General features: G+C 36.4%; 1 protein-coding gene across 1 annotated transcript in view; it reads left to right on the forward strand.

Annotated features, from left to right (window-relative positions):
- The window catches only part of ADGRV1 (adhesion G protein-coupled receptor V1), a 438,752-nt gene that overhangs the window by 20,250 nt on the left and 400,048 nt on the right, over positions 1–18,454 (forward strand). The window contains exons 6-11 of the mRNA XM_034773174.1: positions 1,767–1,880; positions 5,429–5,994; positions 7,794–8,064; positions 9,124–9,453; positions 14,936–15,112; positions 17,792–18,015. Of these exons, the coding sequence (XP_034629065.1) occupies positions 1,767–1,880; positions 5,429–5,994; positions 7,794–8,064; positions 9,124–9,453; positions 14,936–15,112; positions 17,792–18,015 (1,682 nt within the window). The remainder of the gene's footprint in view (positions 1–1,766; positions 1,881–5,428; positions 5,995–7,793; positions 8,065–9,123; positions 9,454–14,935; positions 15,113–17,791; positions 18,016–18,454) is intronic.

The raw sequence follows: 18,454 nt of genomic DNA on the forward strand, positions 1-18,454 counted from the left end.
TTAGAATCATAGTCCTGCTATATATATATATGAATGTATACAAAGGACTAATTGCTGATGTCTAAATCTTGTTAAACAGGAGTGGTTTACTTGCCACCTGAAAAACACTGTAATTAGATAAACCAGTTATAATTTGAGGGACAATTGTGTTGTTGACACTAGAAAATAGTAGATATTCTTTATAATTTATATAGTTAATCTTGGTAAATAATTATACAATATTTGTATTTCAGTTATAAGGTTTGAAAAAAAAAGTAGGAAGATAAACAATGTTATGTTAACTTGCACCAGTGGAAAATAAGTCAGCAAGAAATAAAAATTGTTTAATAAAAGTTTTTTTAAAAATAGAAAGGTTAAGTTTCCTTGGAGGTGGGTCAAAAAAAGTTCTGAAGTGATATTTACAAATAAATGTTATAGTAGAACTCCACCATTTGACTTAACTTTTGAGCACTTTAAAATGTTGGCTCAAGGTTTTCTGAAAATCTGGCACCTTTAAGATATCTCAAGCTTGGTACCCTAGAAGAGAGGCATGCAAAATTATTAGTTACTTTAGATTATTTAGGCCATACTGTACCTTGTATAACATTCAAATCTAGCAACATTTGAAATGTTGAATTTCTCATTTATTTTTTCTTCTATACTTTAGTTTCTGCATCTCATATATAGTAAAACTTCTTTCATGTGGATCTCTGGTTCAGTTTTGCTTGTCTATGGGAAAGCGTAATTATAGAAACATAGGAGTGGAAGGGATCTTGAGAGGTCTTCTGGTCCAGTCCCCAGCACTCAAAGCAAGACTATGTATTAGCTAGACCAGTGGTTCCCAAACTTTAACAACCTGTGAACCCCTTTCAATAAAATGTCAAGTCTCGCGAACCCCTCCTAAAATGAAATCTCCAGGTATTTTCTCCTTTACCTGAGTATAAATTATAAAAGCAGTGAACTTGGAAATATAAAAATTGTTTTTATGACATGCTTATTACACACTATTATTAATTATTATTTATCATTGTAGTATTTTTATTACATTATGAAAATGGCAACATTCTTCCAAGATCTCACTTTCGTAGCTTGTATCACTTTGAATAAGCCTATTATAAGACAAGGTTCCTATGTTTCATCAAGGAATATCAGATGTGAAACAGCATGAAGATATTTAAGAAGCCAACTCAAAGAGTTCCTCCTATACAAGCATTCAGGTCTTGAGCAAATAACTTCAATGTCAAAAGTCTATAGTGTCATAAATAACTTCAATGTCAAAACCAGAAAAAAATGCCACAAAAGCAATTCCCATTAGAATTCTATCTCAGAATTTAGTTCCAGATAGCTAATTATGCATAATAAATTATAGCCACCATTCTTTCAACTATTTAAAAGAACCAGTTATGAATCAGTGAACACTGAAGAGTGCTCATGGACCTGTATTGAAGCAAATTTCTTCTAGTTATTCTTTTGGCCATCCATCCCTCCATCATGATTACTCTGATTTGTTCCATTGGACATTCAGCTAGATAGGCACATTCCCCAAAATAGCTCTTTTGCTGCAACTATTGCAACACGGCTTGTGAAATCAAAATTTCCTCTGCTATATCTAATATTTAGAGTTGGGACCATTGAATATTCAGTGAATCTTTGTGTAGCCCACACAAGTTATTTTGAATATCAGACCGACACAACCATATTAGACTTGTCTTCCTGTTTATCTGCAGTTACTTAAGCCTTGAAAATGTCTTGGATATTTGTTGATCAGAAAAATGAATTTTTTGCAGGTAGAAGGTGGCCCAAACTCAGCTGAAGAAGACTTGAGCCCAGCTAAGGGCAATATTACCTTTCCTCCTGGGAGAGCAGTACTGATTTATAATTTAACAGTGCTTGATGACCAGGTAGGAACAAGTTGGATTCATTTTAGAAGGTTTTGATATGCAGAAGGTGAAGTTGTATGCATCATGGCTTTGAATAAATGCACAAAACTGCTTGGCTTAGCTAAGGCTTTAGTGTGGTTCTGCTCAGAAAAGTGACTTTGTAAATATCAGCATTGCAGGAATCCACATTTGTTGTTTCTACCTACTTGTCTGGCACCTCATCACAGTAGCATCTGCATATTTAATTAATTTAACTTCACAACACTCCTGTGAGACTTAGATGGTAAGTTTTTTGAGGTGGAGACCCTCTTTTTGTTCTGTGTTTGTACAGCATGCAGCACAATGGGGTCCTAGTCCATGATTGGGGCTCCTACCTACTACTAAAATACAAATACAAATAAAATAAATATATATTTATTTAAGGAAAATATTATCCCTATTTTACAAATGAGAAACTGAGGCATAGGGCAGGTTAAGTGACTTGCCTAGGGTCACATACGAAGTCTATGACTGAGCTAGGCATTGAACCCAGGTCTCAAAGTATAGTGCTTATCCATTATTAAACCCCTCCTACAATGATTTGTCAAATCTTCCGTAGCAAATGTTCTCTGTTTCCAAATAAAAATATATTTTTACTAACTGGCTCTCTTTCAAACTCAACCTGTAGTTAGATAATTAACTTGGGCTCTTTCCTTATTTTACATTACCAACTATGAAGGTATAGCTCTTATTAAGCCCTTATTTATAGTTATACCCTCAGTGATGCCTGTGCAATTTCATTACCTTCAGTTAATGATGCATAAGATGGAATAGAATCCAGCAGTCTCTCTTAGCTGTGGTGGCTCTACATAGCTAACAGGTGTGAAAAGCAAGTAAATCTTATGTTTGTCACTAGAATAAGATGACATTACTTTGAGTGGTCATAAGGAGCACGTCTGTTGAAAGAGATGATTCAGTTTTTACACAGACACTTTTAAGAATAGAGCAACACTTTGAAAATAGATAGCTCCTCCTTATAATAATAAAACAAAAGGCCCATGGTGGCCAAAAGCCTTCTAAACAGTATGAACACTACATAATAACTAGAGCTGATCAACATTTTTTTAATTAAAAATTATTTCATCCCAAAATGGCCTTTTCTTAAAATAGGTATGTTCACAATTTTTTCATTGGTTTGACATTTTAATTTTTTTTGAGGGAAACCCCAAATCAAAAATTTTCCAGTTTGTTTTTCTCCTCCTTTTCCCCCTTCCTTTTTTTCCCCCTTTTCAATGACAAAATGAAAAAAAGTGTTAGGAGTATGTCCAGTGTCTTTCAGAGCAGAGCACATGTTAGAGAGAATGGCATTGGGCTAAGAAGAAAGGATTGGAAGCAGTCCAGAGTCAGCTTCACCAGATACACAGTGAGGAGCATGTGGCTCTCCTTTGTCTTATGTAACTCTGTTTTAGTTCCAATAAAGCCTTACTTCTAAGTGTCCAGACTATGCCTCCTTATCAGTCCATAAGACAATACGAAAGGAAGAAGTGTAGGTGAGGGACTGAAAAAAAAGGCAGAAAAAGTGGGGAGAAAACAAAAACTGAATAACTTAATATTCAATAAATTCACAAAAAATTGAACAAATAAGAAATCATTCACTTTTGAAACCTGCAAAAACAAAAATTGTTTTGAATTTTTTTTCAAAAACTCTACCATTTTCAACCAACTCTAATGATATTTATAGTATCAGAAAAGTTTCTTCCAGACTGGTATGTCTGAGATGCAGAAACATTTTGTCCAGGTAAAAATCAATATTTCTGTAGTCTGTAATACCAACTTGGAACTGTTGGTTTTGCCTAGTAATCCTTTGTGGAGATCATGAAGATGTGATTATTTAGAAAAGTGTTCTCAGAACTCTGTGACTGAAAGCTATAGTGTTGCTGATAAGGTTGCACAGATGCACGTGAGGGCTTATTTTGGCCTGCAGAAATCTCACTTATGGTGATGCTGATGATGGAAAGAACCCAATCTTACTATGAGAACCTATGCTGAATGTGCTTGGCTGGTAGTTAGGAAAGACATCTTTATATTTGTAAACTGAGCAGCATCTTTTATATGGTTATCAATGAGAAACCACAGACATTGGCCCCCAAAATGGTACGTTTAAAATATTTTTTCAATGTAGAACTACACTTTAATATGTCTTTGTTATTCTGCTGACAAAATTCCTCTTTATTATTGAGTGGTATGGAAGTTTGTCTGGGGAAAATAATAGACAAGCAGGACTGAGAAAACTTTGTGCCAGATTGTTTGGTGAAGTTTGATTGATGCTTTTGTCTGCCAGTCATGATCCAATTAACTGGCCAATAGCTCCGAGTTGCAGAAACATCATTTGTAGTTAAAAAGTCTTATATATTTTCACTGTCTTTTAAATGGATGGATTTGGCTTTGCAGGAGAGTATGATCACGGGTGGGCTAAAAGAAACATAAATGAATAAACTAATATCCATGTTGGTCAGACAGAATAACTGTTGTACCTCAGTAGGGGAGAGCCGTGACTTAGATCTTTCAGGTTCCAGGTCTGTAAAAGGCTGTGTCAGTCAACAACACTATGCAAGTTTTAGTGCCACAAGCCAAACAAGGAGTAAAATTGGCACTGGCTTTAAAGACAGCTGCACACTCACTCTCATAGTCCTAGAAAAGGATCCAAGGGTGGCCAATTAGCAAATGTTTATGAAAGAGAAGAAATACTGGACAGCAGGGAATTAGAACCTTTTTAAAGAGCCGAAGGCAGTAACAGTGCTTAGAAAGGATTTGTCCACTTTATAACTGCATATTTACCAGTAATAACTGTAATTAATTTTGCACTGGGATTTCTTTCAGAAGTAAATACTACTTTATTTTGAGTGTCAGAAACAAGGAACAGATACAGGACCCAATTCTTTCCTCACCTGCATGAGTGCATTCCCATTGATTTCACTGGGAATTGTGTAGGTCCATCTGAGAGCAGAATGTGTGCAATTTCTTTCATGTAATCCTACATAAATGGTGAGAGACTGAACCAGGTCATGTCCATTTGCTATGCTCATAGGGCCATATCTCAGGCACTCTCACGAAAACCAGTGGTGAAATCAGTAGGGTTACTCAGGATTTAAACCTGGATAACTGAGAGCAGAGATTATCTCATAGAGAAGCAGTTTGTAAAATGCTCCAAGCAGTAGATAGCGATGGTCCCATGATGCAAAGTTTCAGTCTCCTAAAAATCTTGAAGTGGCGAGAGCCAGTGTTTTGGTTCAGACCCATCTCTAGTTTCAGTATATCTGTGTTTTAGTCATATTTCTAAAGTACAGCAATATGTTCTGGAAAATGGAAATCTTCTGTTTTGGGAAAGTATTTTGAGTCAAGGTGTGCTTGCTTCGGCAGCACATATACTAAGTTATAGGCGTGTTCCCCTATTTGTGCTATTGAATGATCTGTTGGTTTGGGCAAATTTGCTTGTGCTGAAGAATAAATAAAGGCAGTTTTGACAGTCAGGCTGCTCTGCATATATTTAGAACATGAGTTATTCTTAGCTGTCAATATTATTTTTCCAGATACCAGAAAATGATGAAATATTTAATGTTCATCTGAGAAGTGTGGAAGGAGGGGCTGAAATCAACACAACAAGAAACACTGTTCTGATTACTATTAAGAAAAATGACAGCCCTGTGCGATTCTCTCAGAGTGCTTATATGGTGCCCGAGGAGGCTGATGTGCTAACAATTCAAGTGGTTCGTGGTAAGGATGACAGCGGAAAATTGATTGGATCTGATGAATATGAAGTCTCTGTCTGTTACATCATCATAACTGGGAATTCAACAGCACATGCACAGCTTAATTTAGACTTCCTAGATCTGCAACCAAATATGACTATTGTTTTCCCATCTCAAGTGCATGAATCTGACATGAAATTTAAAATCTTCGATGATGCCATACCAGAAATTGCGGAGACCTTTCAGATTATGCTCCTTAAAGACACTCTGCAAGGAGATGCTGTTTTAATAAGCCCTTCTATTGTCCATGTCACCATTAAACCTAATGACAAACCCTATGGAGTACTGTCAATCAACAGTGTATTGTTTGCTCAGGTGGTTATCATTGATGAAGACCAAACTTCAAGGTATTATAGATTTTCCAACTGTAGCTAAAGTGTTATCTTTTGGATTTATGAAACAGCTGCTTTGGGGGTGGTTTTCTTAGGTAAGGGGAAAATGTAGCCACTGTTAAGTATCTGTGTTCACAATACAGGATTTATAAATTTGCAGTTCTTCAAATTTTAACATTGAAATAACATCATTTTTAGGGTTTTATACATTAAGATTAAAGTTCTGTACAAATGTTTACTATTGATGAAATAGCTGTGTTTAGAAAATAGACATGGGCTCTGTAGCAGTACTCACTACCTGCCATTGTTCTGTGTTAACCTCCAAAATAGCAAGAGGTGTATTTATCTACCATATTATTAATAATCCAAGGAAAAAGCCTCTCTGGAAAGGGGTACTTTTTATTTTTTAGTAATGATGCAGGACTAGCACATTTTAATTACACAGTCATTAAACTAGTCCTGCATTCTTAGCTGCTGTAAGTCAGTGGCTCTCAACCTTTCCTGACTACCCATAAGTTTCACCCCACTTAAAAACTACTTGATTACAAAATCATACATAAAAATACAAAAGTGTCACAGCACACTACTACTGAAAAATTACTTACTTTCTCATTTTACCATATAATCATAAAATAAATCAATTGGAATATAAATATCGTACTTACATTTCAGTGTATAGTATATAGAGCAGTATAAACAAGTTCTTGTTTGTATGAAATTTTAGTTTTTACTGACTTTGCTAGTGCTTTTTATGTAGCCTGTTGTAAAACTAGGCAAATATCTAGATAAGTTGATGTACCCACTGGAAGACCTCTGTGTACCCCAGGTGTATGCATACCCCTGGTTGAGAACCACTGGTCTAAGTGAATACAAATTTTGTTAGAAACAGAGTGAACTAGATACAATTTACATAATTTTGTGTTAAAAAACCATGGCATCTTGGATCATAAGTGTACTCACCTCTGGATATAACATTTTGTGGGATAAGAAGCTTCATATGGAAAAGATATAGGTGTTGTAACTACATTAATTTGTTTCACTAATTTGCTTATCATGATAAATTTATAGAACTACAATTAAAACACAATAATATATGGTCACCTTAATTTAAAATACCTCTTGAATAATACTGGACTTTTTCAAAGTTAGTTAATTTAATAGCAAGAAGCATAACTTTATAAATACTGAACGTACCTCATTGATACCAAGACACTATGTCCAGACCCAGAAATAGTGGTGGTTTAATATTTCAATATAGAAGACACAATGATGAGTTTGAATGAATTAAGCATTCATATCTAATAGTTGTAATCCGATGTAACTTGTAAACTGATAAAAAAAAAACAAGGCTAGAAGAGACGAAAATTACTTCCTTTTGAGTAAATCAGACTAATAGGTTTTACTAGACAAATTTAAAGCTCATATTTTATAAATGTTTGTTTCTCAATATCTTTCTTATTTAAAAAAGGGAGTTCAGGCTGTACCATCACCATATTATATATGGTTCATTAATAAACAGTCTTTGTATTTAAGAAAAGTCTAAATCTAAGTTATGATGGCATTTTCCAAACTATCAATCAGACCAAACCGTAGTGTCGGACTCTGATCTCATGTGAACCAATTAAATCAAGACTAATTCCACTGAAGTCAGTGGAATTATACTAGTATAAACCAGTTAAGAGAGATCCGAATCAAGCCCTTTGAAAGAGGACAAATAGTGTATAAGCCTACAACATTCAGAAGATGGATAACTAAGAAAAACATCTCATATTTAGGAAAAGCCAGTGTATGTTTACTTTTCTTCACAACCATAGGTTTGAAGGAATTACAGTTGCAAGAAATGGTGGAACACATGGAAATGTTTCAGTTACTTGGATTATAACTCGTAATAGCAGTGATCCTTCACCCGTGACTGCAGATATCACTCCTGCCTCAGGGGTGTTACATTTTGCTCAAGGGCAGATGTTGGCATCACTTCCTCTGAACATTATCAGTGATGATTTCCCTGAAGAGGCAGAGCCCTATCTGCTTAGAATTCTAGCTGATACACTACAGGGGGGTGCAGAAGTGAGTGAACCTGCTGAGGTAAGTCTGATTTTATGTTGTCTTTCAGAGAAGCGGGGCAGGGAAGTAAAAAGACTTTCTAATTTAGATAAAGCTGATCATTTAGAAAGGCTAAGGATTTGTACTTAAGCCATGGAACAAAATTATTTGTATCTATTTGTATTGCAGTAGCCCCCAGAGACCCTAGTTGATCGTAAAATGTCTCCATATGGCTGTAATAATATTCTGCAGGTTAGGCCTGGTTCAGAAGGGGAATTCTACAGGTGCTCAGTGGATGGGTTATGTGAAGCCACTCGGGGGACAGAAAACAAATGTTAATGAGTTCCCCACGAGCCCCAAGTGGCCATATATGTATCCAGGCCCCATTTCTCCCATATAGGGGCATGGAGTTTACTGCAACTCTGGGCTGTAATCCCAGGACATTTTTGTTTAGGAAGCATAGGGAGATGGGCATAATATTCAAATTGTTAACAGACTGGGGGATGTTCTCCTCCCTCTTAGCTACCTTCACCCCTAGACGCTATCCCTTACAAAGCAATACCATTCAATGAGTGCCTGGACATTTCAAGGATCTCTGTGAGATCTGGTCAGGAAGACACTGTAAATGATTTTGCAGTTACATCCCAATGGCCAGGGAGGGTAAAGAAGAGTCCCTGGCTAGGGGGTATGCAACCATTTAGCTCTTATTTGGGTGTCTCTAAGCACTTTGTCTACAGGGCACAAACCGTTCTCACAATTTTAATTAATTGCTATCTTGGTTGGTAATTTCAACAGAGAGGCCAAGTATAGAATGGGCACAGGAACTAAACTATCCTTTGTTCTCTAGAGGTGGGCTCATTGAGTCATAGTTGACACACGTTGATGGTACACTGTGAGTAAGTTCACACAGCTACCATTATACATGTTCTGTACAAAGGAGACTTCAGGCCCCTTTCATGAACACTATAAATTCACAGAAAAACGGGTGCAGAAAATCTCATGGTAACAATCAGAGCAACCACCAGTAGAAGAATGAATAATACTGTATGGTGTGTGCTAATGGTGAGATAGAATACTAAGGATATTTTTCTGTTCTTGTAGCTTTTGTTCTACATTCAGGACAGTGATGATATTTATGGTCTAATGGAGTTTTACCCTTTGGAGAACCAGAGGATTGAAAGCAACCCAACAGGACGTTTTTTGTCCTTGAGTTTTGCAAGGCAAAGAGGAACAGTCGGAGTTGTAAGGTTGGTTTATATTGTCCTGTATGTTCCTGCTGGAACTGTGGATCTTGAGCGAGCAAAAGATGGCATCCTAAATGTTTCAGGAAGAGGCATCCTCATCTTTCCAGAAGGGAAACGCCAGGACAGCTTAAATCTACCAATAAGAAATGATGCATTTCTTCAAAATGGTGCCCATTTCCTCATACAGGTACTTCATATGTTAAAATATTTATCAACTGCTTTTCAAAAAACAAGGGTACAGTGTTACTAGTAGTTCCTTACTTTTGTATTCACTGAGAATGACTGATACTGTATGTAGCTAGGAAACCTCTCTCAGGTGTGAAGAGGTTTTTTCAAGAAATATATCTTGTAGAACCCTGTTCTTAAATAATTATTTTACTAGCACACAAGTCTTTTCTGTAAGCCCTCTATTATAACATAATAAATGAATTAATTGTAAAATTCAGCAACATAGAATAAATTAATTGTTGCAAAATTTTACTGCTCTTCCTTCACTCCAGGGCAATAAGACTTTTAAAGAGATGCCAAAAATATATTTAAGTTTTTTTATCATTGTCATTATTATGGAAAAGGACAGTTGATTAGGTTTTGTGTCTGGGGTGGTAAATTTTCATGACAGTGTTACAAGAATGATATTTGTTCCTTCTTTTTCATTTTTTGTATTTAGGGCCTGATCTAAAGCCCATTGAATTCAAATGAAAGGTTCCCACTGACTTCAGTGGGCCTTAGATCTGGCTCTTAGTCCACACTCTTGCAAGAGATCCAGTTTAGCTCATCAGTCAGGCCCTAAGTCAATACTGTGAGCCAAAGTCAGACATGCTGATGTAATGTAAGGTTGTGGGAGATACACCTACTTACTGGAGTGTGAATATTGATTATTCTAGGGAAGTGTGTGGAAGGCTAAGTTGATATAACTTATCTTTTTGAGGAGCCAGGAGAAGGTATAAGAATTACTCTTTGTATTGAGGTAGGGCATAGGGGCCCCAGTCGTGGACCAACAGCCAATTTTGCGAAGTGCTGTATGTACAACTAACAGAAAAGACAGTCCTTGACCTGAGGAACTTACAATATAAGTATAAAACAAGAAAAGACAGAGGGATACAATAAAGAGAAAGGGGGAACATATAGTAACTATAGTAATATAGTGAGACAAAACTGTTCAGTATGAAAAGCTGTTGTGACAGCAAATGGGAATAGGGGAGTGGTCTACTTTTGTTACTTTTCAAGATACACTCTTTTCTTCCATACCCTTGACCAACACCAATTTACATTCCTTTAGACTAAACTAAACTCAGCAAGCCAAATCCAAAGAGGATAAGTAAGGGAATGTAAGTTAAATGTCAGTAAGTCTGTATGAATATAAAAGAGTCTAAGCTGGTGAAACATACACCACATTGGACTTGCTTCTGAATTTAGCTTTGTAGTTTCTTCCAGTTTTCTTTCCAGGTTGTCTCCTGCCCTTTATTTTTTCTTCTTTCTAATTTTGTTTCTGGAAGCAGGCAACTTCTTTCATTGTTGATTAGAGCAGGTCGAAAATTTTCCATCTAAATTATTTTTTGACAGAACATCTGAAAACAAAAAATTTCACCTGCAATGCCAGAATGTTTTTGATTCAGAAATGCTCGCATGGTGACTCATGGGAGTTGTAGTTTGGATGCCTTATGGCCTCAGTCTCCTGTGGGCCAAGTTCCCCAGCCAGACTACTCATGATGCATCACCTGGCTTACCAAGAAGGGAGACTTTGGGGCATCATGAGAGACGTAGTCCATCCAGGGAGCCTGGCACATAGAAGAGAACTGGGGCCAGAGGCATCCAAACTACAACTCCTGTGAGATGCCACGGCAGCATTTCTGAATACAGAAGTTTTAGGTTTCAACCATGTTTCTATTGGGTTTTCAGATGAAAGTTTCTGGCTGATTTTTTTTAGGTTTTGGACATTTTTTTTTTTTCAGTTTTTGATTTTTTTTGCCCAGAAGCTTGAAATTTCCCATGGAATACTTCACAATCAAAAAAAAATTTTTGTTTGTTTTTTTGTTTGCATTTTCATCAACATTTTCATTGCGGAAAGGGAGACATTTTCTGACTAGCTGCACTGCTGATAGCCATGATGACCATGTGCCATTCTTTTAATTTAAACTTTGATATTCCTCCTGGAGCCCTAGAACAGATTAATCTGCTATAGCTGCTGCAGATGTGAAACATATTCATCTACCACACTTAAATACAAAGGAGATTTTAAGAGGTATTGAAATGCAGTAAAAGTGTGGGATGTAAGAAAACAAACAAACAAACTAGTGCAGGATAGATATTGTAGAATTCCTCATGGTCAGTGATCCTATGTACACTGCACAGCTTTTCAAACTTTAGATCCCAGACTTGAGTGCTGTACATTCTCTATGAAGCAGAAGGATCTTTGTGTTTAGATAAATAAAACAAGAAGGGGCCTCCTATAGTGGACAATTCATTTAAAAACTCATTTGGAAAACAGCACTATTTGTCATGAAGACAATTCCTTCAAGTTGTGAATGAGCTATAAGCTCAGGGAGCATGGTTAGAATGAGAAGATTACACAGCTTGTACTGTACACAATAGATGAGTAACTCAAGAATGGGGAGAGGGAAGAAGAGGAGGAAATGAAGCTTGAATGAAGCTAAAGAATGGCTAGAAGAATCAGAGACGTGAGTTGAAAATTTTTCAGTGACATACCCAATTAAATAACCTACTGTAGTCAGAGATACAACTTTTGGCATGTTAAGGAAGACTAATGGGCTTTCCCAAATCCAAAGGATCCCAAAGTATTGAATAATTCTTTGGTGATTCAGTCAGGCCAAGCACAGATGCTTAAGACATCCAGTGATAAAAGCCGTGACAACTAAACACTAGCTCAGATACTATGTAAAATAAAGTAAATATTTTACTACTTACTCGTTCTGCCTCCCCCAAATTAAACTCCTGGAAAATAATAAAATAAGATAGTAATAAATAGGATTTGGTGAATGGCTATTTTTTGAGAAAAAGGAAGAGTGTTGGGGGGTACTTTCTTTATAAAATCATATATTGACTATAGTTCTTATCTCTGGAACAAGTAATCAGAGGTGGTGAAGGCTGTAAAAAATGTTGATGAGGATGGAGTAGAGGCTCGAATGCAGAATTAGTTTATAGTATTAATTACAGCTTAATACAATAGTGATTGCAAGAGTGGTAATTGGAGCTCGTTGAAAATTCCCAGTGGAACAGCTTTCTGTTGAAAAGGTGCTGAGTTGATGGAATTGAATTGTTCTGCAGAAATATGTCAATTTATGTCAAAACTTTTGATAGAGATTAGAGGGCAGGCACCCTTCCTAGTTTTCTGCCAGCCTACCTGCTTGCTTCCTTGAGCTCCTGGCCTCCTGGGCCCTCCCCCTGCAGCCTGCCTGGCTAGTTGCCAGAGAGCAAGGGCTTCCCAGCTCCTTCACAGCCCTCTTGGCCAGTTGCTGAAGAGCTGGAGCTCTCAGGCTCCCAACCACCCTGGCTCTCTGGCAGCCAGCCACATGGAGAGCCACTGCTGGAAATTTTTGAAAAATTCCAGTTTGTTCTCAAATGGATTTTTTTTTTTCAGAAATATCTATTTCATGGTAAATTTCACACATCTGACATTTCATTACAAATCTGAATGCTATTTTTTTTTAAATGTGAAATTTTCCATGGATTGCGAATTGGAATTCCCACACAGTTCTAGTGATAACTGACATGTTTGAACATAGAGTGAATGTGTCAGGAATTTAAAAACAAAATAAATATGATTGGATGGATTAGGGGAAATATGGAAAACAAAATGGCATGATGTCCTGTGGAAAACTGAACAGTACAGAAAACGTTATGATGAAATATTACAGGGTAATGGCATAACCTTCCCTGGAATACCGTATTCACTTCTGGTTGCCTCACTAATGAATCTGCATAGACATGATTAAAATAATAGGAAAGAGAGGAATGTTTTATAAATTAAGGTTTGATTGTATTTTAACTCTGAATTAATCCATAAGTAGGGTGCCACTAGATATTTTTGTATGTTCAAAAACAAATACAAAAAAATGAAGTTCCGTTGCCCGTTGGTCATTATAAATGAATACGTAAGTGAATACAAATATGTGGAAAGGAAAAGTGTGGCTTATATTTTAGCTATATATTTCTCAATAAATAGAGTACTTTTAAAAATATTTCCAGGCCAAATATCTCTACTGGTGTAAATTGGTACAGCTCCAATGATTTCAGCAGATCTGCCAATTTACACAATCAAAAATTAAGTTCTTATACTTGGTATTGTTAGGACAATAGCCTAGATTACCTGTCAAGTTAGACAAGTTATGACAGTGTTCTTAGTCTACCCTGGCACAAGTCACTATTGTTGTTCAACAGGCCTAAAGGATAAAACTGATATAGGAGAGCATATGCTTTAAATTTCCCTCACTATCTGGATCTCTGCTTTTACATGTTTAATTCTGAACCCCAATCACATCTTTCTTTGAGGTGGCTCTTTTTATTTTTGAAGACACAGCTCAAGATGTTTCTACATCAGTTTGCTTAGATACCCTGAAGTTGGCACATATACTTCCAAGTCTTTATAACATCAGTTAAGAAGGATCACATATAGTGCCCTCTATACTCACTTCAGTAATAGACAGAAAATCATGCCTTTTTGACAGTATTTCCTGTCAGTATTTCCCGCAAACACTTATTAGAGCAGTTCTCAATATTTCCACAAGGAAGGTTTATTTAATGAAGGGCATTGACAATGGAGAAAATAAAAGGGAGACAAGCCAATAAGGGCATGCTTTTCAAAAATGCACTCATGTCTTTCAGCCTACAAAAATGCAAGCCTAATTGGATGACTAATTTATCTGCACAATTTCTGCAGTTATATGTGTATTTATACATGCAAATGTCCAGTTGAGTTCACTATTTGAAAGCTTAATATTTTGAAAAATAGTAAAACTTTCAGGGATCTATCTCATGTCCAAAAAGGAATTGTTCATGTCTGTCTCCACCACATGGCTGTAAATTTGCTTCCTTGCTCAACAAATGTCATGACTGACTTTCCTTCATATTGACATATAGTGAAGGCTGCTTTAGCCTGCACCAGCTCCATGAGGCTATTACAGCAACTGAGGGACAGATGAGTTTTAGCCACACCTCTTTCCTCATATCACATCCCATATATCGATATTCAGAAAATATGTTGGGAAAGGAGCCACTGTGATGGCTTTACTTCACTAGAACCTCTTCCTTTGCAGGGAAAATCCTTCAGAAGTTGGGGCCCCTTGGTCAGGCATGGGGGCTTTATCTATGAGAGTAGACTTGCTTCCCACCCCTCTCCACTGAGTGCTTTGTCACTTCCCAGTAAGTTCAGACCAGTGTATTCAACATGAACAAGGCTTGACTTGAGACACCTAGATATCTGATGGAGCCCTCTCCTTCTCTTCAAGTCATGTATTTTCAGCCTTGTACCACAGGAAGGAGACTTACAGTTCACATAAGATAAAACACAAATGAAAAAATAAGAGAAAAATTGCAAGGATATTGCTAAAGATACAAAATGACAATATATCGCCACATATTTCCCACTTCGAAACAACAGAGTTGTGCCCATTTGATAGTAAAGAATTTGGGTTTTTTTGTTTCTTTTGTAGATGGAAAGAGTTGAGCTGGTAAATATCATTCCTCCAATCCCATCTATAAGTCCTAGACTAGGTGAGATTCGAAATATTTCCCTGAGGATTACTCCTGACATCGCAAATGGGGAAATTGGTTTTACTAGTAATCTTCCAATTATTCTTCATGAGCCAGAGGACTCCACTGCTACCATGGTAAGTAAGCCCTTTTCATATTGTCCTTCACTGTTGCAAGTTATTTGGAGGAAGTTTAATCTATTTTACTTAGTGTAGCCTTTCAAAAGTTAATGGGAGAGAAACCTTTCTGTAAATCACACCTGATCTAAAACATTTCCCATCTTAAAAATAAAAGCCACATTAGGAAAAGAAGAGTTTTTTTCATAAAGGCCAAAATTATCTAATACTTTTATGGCATTATAACAGAGGTGAATTTGGCCTGTGATATCTATAAACACATCCGCAAAGGGTTAATCTTTCATATAGTCACACTAAACAAAATATACTGAGGGATATTTTGGTCCCTTATCTCTGATACAGATCCATGATTGAGGGTCCTGTACACTAAGAGGTAAAGTTAGACCCACACATAGGAACTCAGAATTGGAGGAGAGGCAGGGATCAAATTTGCCTTAGTTGTGTCTTATTTGAGGTAACCATGTAAATGGGCTAACCTTTTCCTAATGCAACATTTATAATATTCAGGGATGGGCTTGAGCTGTGGATCAGGATATTAATTTCCCAAAAGCTTGAGTGTGTTCAAGTTCAAGATTTTGGTTGGTTTCCATCTCTAAGTTTGTTGCATTTAAAATATTGAGAACACAAGGGGAAAATATTTACAACATTTTTGAATATAATGACTAAAATTTTAAAAATAAATTATGCTCCTGCCTGCTATCAAGTTCAATTTGTATGCAAATAAGATTTACTATAGTCTTCCATGTAAAATACTAGCAGTGATTCAATGTGAAGACTGAGAAATCAAGCACTCCAAAGTCAGAATGTTTCTAAAGTTAAGGCTGAGCAGTCCACCTGAACTCTGCCTTTTGTTTTCCTGGCAAACACCTTGCCATCTTCATATCCTTGTTAGCAAAATGCAGAAGCAGCTAACTGTTTGCAGTTGGGTTTTAACCCTCACCCTGCCAAAGCCTGTTTTAAAGCCATGTTAGAAAAGGTACCCATTTAAAAGTTCAAGACACATTCAGCCTGCTGGCCATACTTAAAGGGTTAGCAAGACCCCAATCCTAGGGTTCATTGAAAGGAGCCCTGGACTAGAAAGGGGGATCCCAGCTCTAAACAGCTGTCACAAAGTGCTAATGATATTTTGTTACCTTTTAAAAAATTGTCCTCTGGCTAAAGGGATAAAGTGTCTGCTTCGAGATCAGGTATTAAAGGCTCAAAATATAGTAGAACATTTTTTTTTTTCATTTTGAACTGAATAAAAAAGGTGCAGAAAATAAATCCTGGTTGCTATCAAAGTTTGTACTTATATTTCTGATCAGCTTACAAATGTGCAATTAAAAACATTTCTTCCCGTTTAGCTTTCAAAGACTAGCATTCAATCCCTGAAGTTTTAACGTTACTGCAAATGTGAAAAATAATCAAGAAATACTCAGAATCACTGTTATTTTATTGTTTTTTCCCCATAAATTTAACTTATTAGGTGGAAGACTGACAATCCTGGAGCTTGAGTTCTTTATTTATCTACAGAGCAGTTAGTTTCCTATGCTGTCCCACAAACTTTGATCTGAAGATATTGGTAGTCCATTGAAAACAATGGAACTACTCATAGGCTTAAAGTAAAGCACATGTGCAAGTGTTTGCAGGATCAAGGTCTAAGATAAGAAGTTAGAAATGAATGCTAGAAATAAAGATACAGTTATACATACCAACTCATCTTGTTGTGAATGCTGCATACATGTTACTGGTTTTTATTGGTTTTTGAGAATGACAGAGAGAGAGAGGAAATTGAGGGGAAAAGTGGAGTATGTATTTACCACTGCTCATCATTTTGTCACAAGATTACATAATTACTCTGATGACCTGTTTGAGCTAGTAAAGTGCACTTTTCAGGGATTTTAAAAATGTTGTTCCCAAATGAGAGAGCGAGAACTATCAACCTCATGGACGTGATTATGCTGGTTATTCCGTTGACCCACTGATAAATAAAACATGTCATTTTGTCACCCAGGCATAGTATTTTCCAAACATTATATTTTTAAAGTTTGTGAGCCCAACAGAATCATTTTCAAGTGCACTAAGATTCTTCTGTGTGTTCTAATATCAACCAGGAAACACTATTTCTTTTTTTTTCACACTCTCATTTTCTTTCACCATTATCTTAAAGCCAGTCTTCCCACGGTTCCTGAATTTGGACAGCTTCATTGGCAGGCTGTCTTTTTCAAACTCCAATTAAAACTCTGCTAATTAGTTTAAACAATTAGTTGATGAGATGGTGCTAAAATAATGAAAGTAAATATGTGGTAATTATATTTAAAACCAATTTCTCTTCTTGAAGAGATGAGCATTGGCAATTCAGTCACACAAAGCTTATTATACTTGTGGCTTCTTACTAAATTGTCATATGAATTAAGTTGTAAACAGCTTGCTTTATCTCTTTATTAATCTAAACATATATGATTGTATAAATGAGTCAAATGAATACATGAAATACATATTTTCACAGTATTTCATTGTTGTAGCTTCATTGATTTCCATGGTGTTAATTCTGATATTCACTGATGTAATTGAAAGAAGAATCAGCCTGTCCATACCAACATGCACACTGTCCAGTTAGTAGTTTGTTAGGGTGTAGTTGATTTGTAAAAAAATTAATCTGTTGGTTTTAAAGTCACAGATTGCCATATTGTTTTCTAGGTTTCCATTGCTCTGCATCGAGATGGGACTGATGGACAAGCCACTGTGTTTTGGAGTTTGAAACCTTCTGGCCTCAATCCAAAAGCAGTAACATATGATGATCTAAGTCCTTTTAACGGCTCTGTTTTGTTTTTATCTGGACAAAGTGACACTACAATCAACATTACTGTCAAAGCTGATGATATCCCTGAAATGAACGAAACTGTGACATTAACCTTGGACAGGTATTGCATCCTAATACTATAAAGAGCACAATTCATGCAGTGTGTTGGGAGAAGCCTGATGGAACATTGTACCCTAGACCAGTGTTGTGGATGATTTCTGTTTTCCCTGGAGGGTAACGTGGGGATGTATGTTCTCCTTGCTATCTAATGAGTTGATTTCATATTTGCTATGGCAGAAATATGGTTTTGAAGACCTTGTTAGACTACTAAGTTCACATTTCAACTCTGATCTCTCATTATATTTCTGTGAAAATATGCATGTACTAATCCACTTCTAAAAATGCCAAGGTATCCAGAAGTGCTATAGACATGTAGCATGTACAGTTTCACAGTTCATGAAACTTTTGGTTCTAGCTCTTAATGATGATTTCCACTGGAAGGTCAACACTCTGTGAGCTAACACAAAAAAGAAATTAGAATTGTAAATCATACAATACTT

Source organism: Trachemys scripta, chromosome 6 (assembly GCF_013100865.1).
Source record: "Trachemys scripta elegans isolate TJP31775 chromosome 6, CAS_Tse_1.0, whole genome shotgun sequence".
Lineage (NCBI taxonomy): Eukaryota > Metazoa > Chordata > Testudines > Emydidae > Trachemys > Trachemys scripta.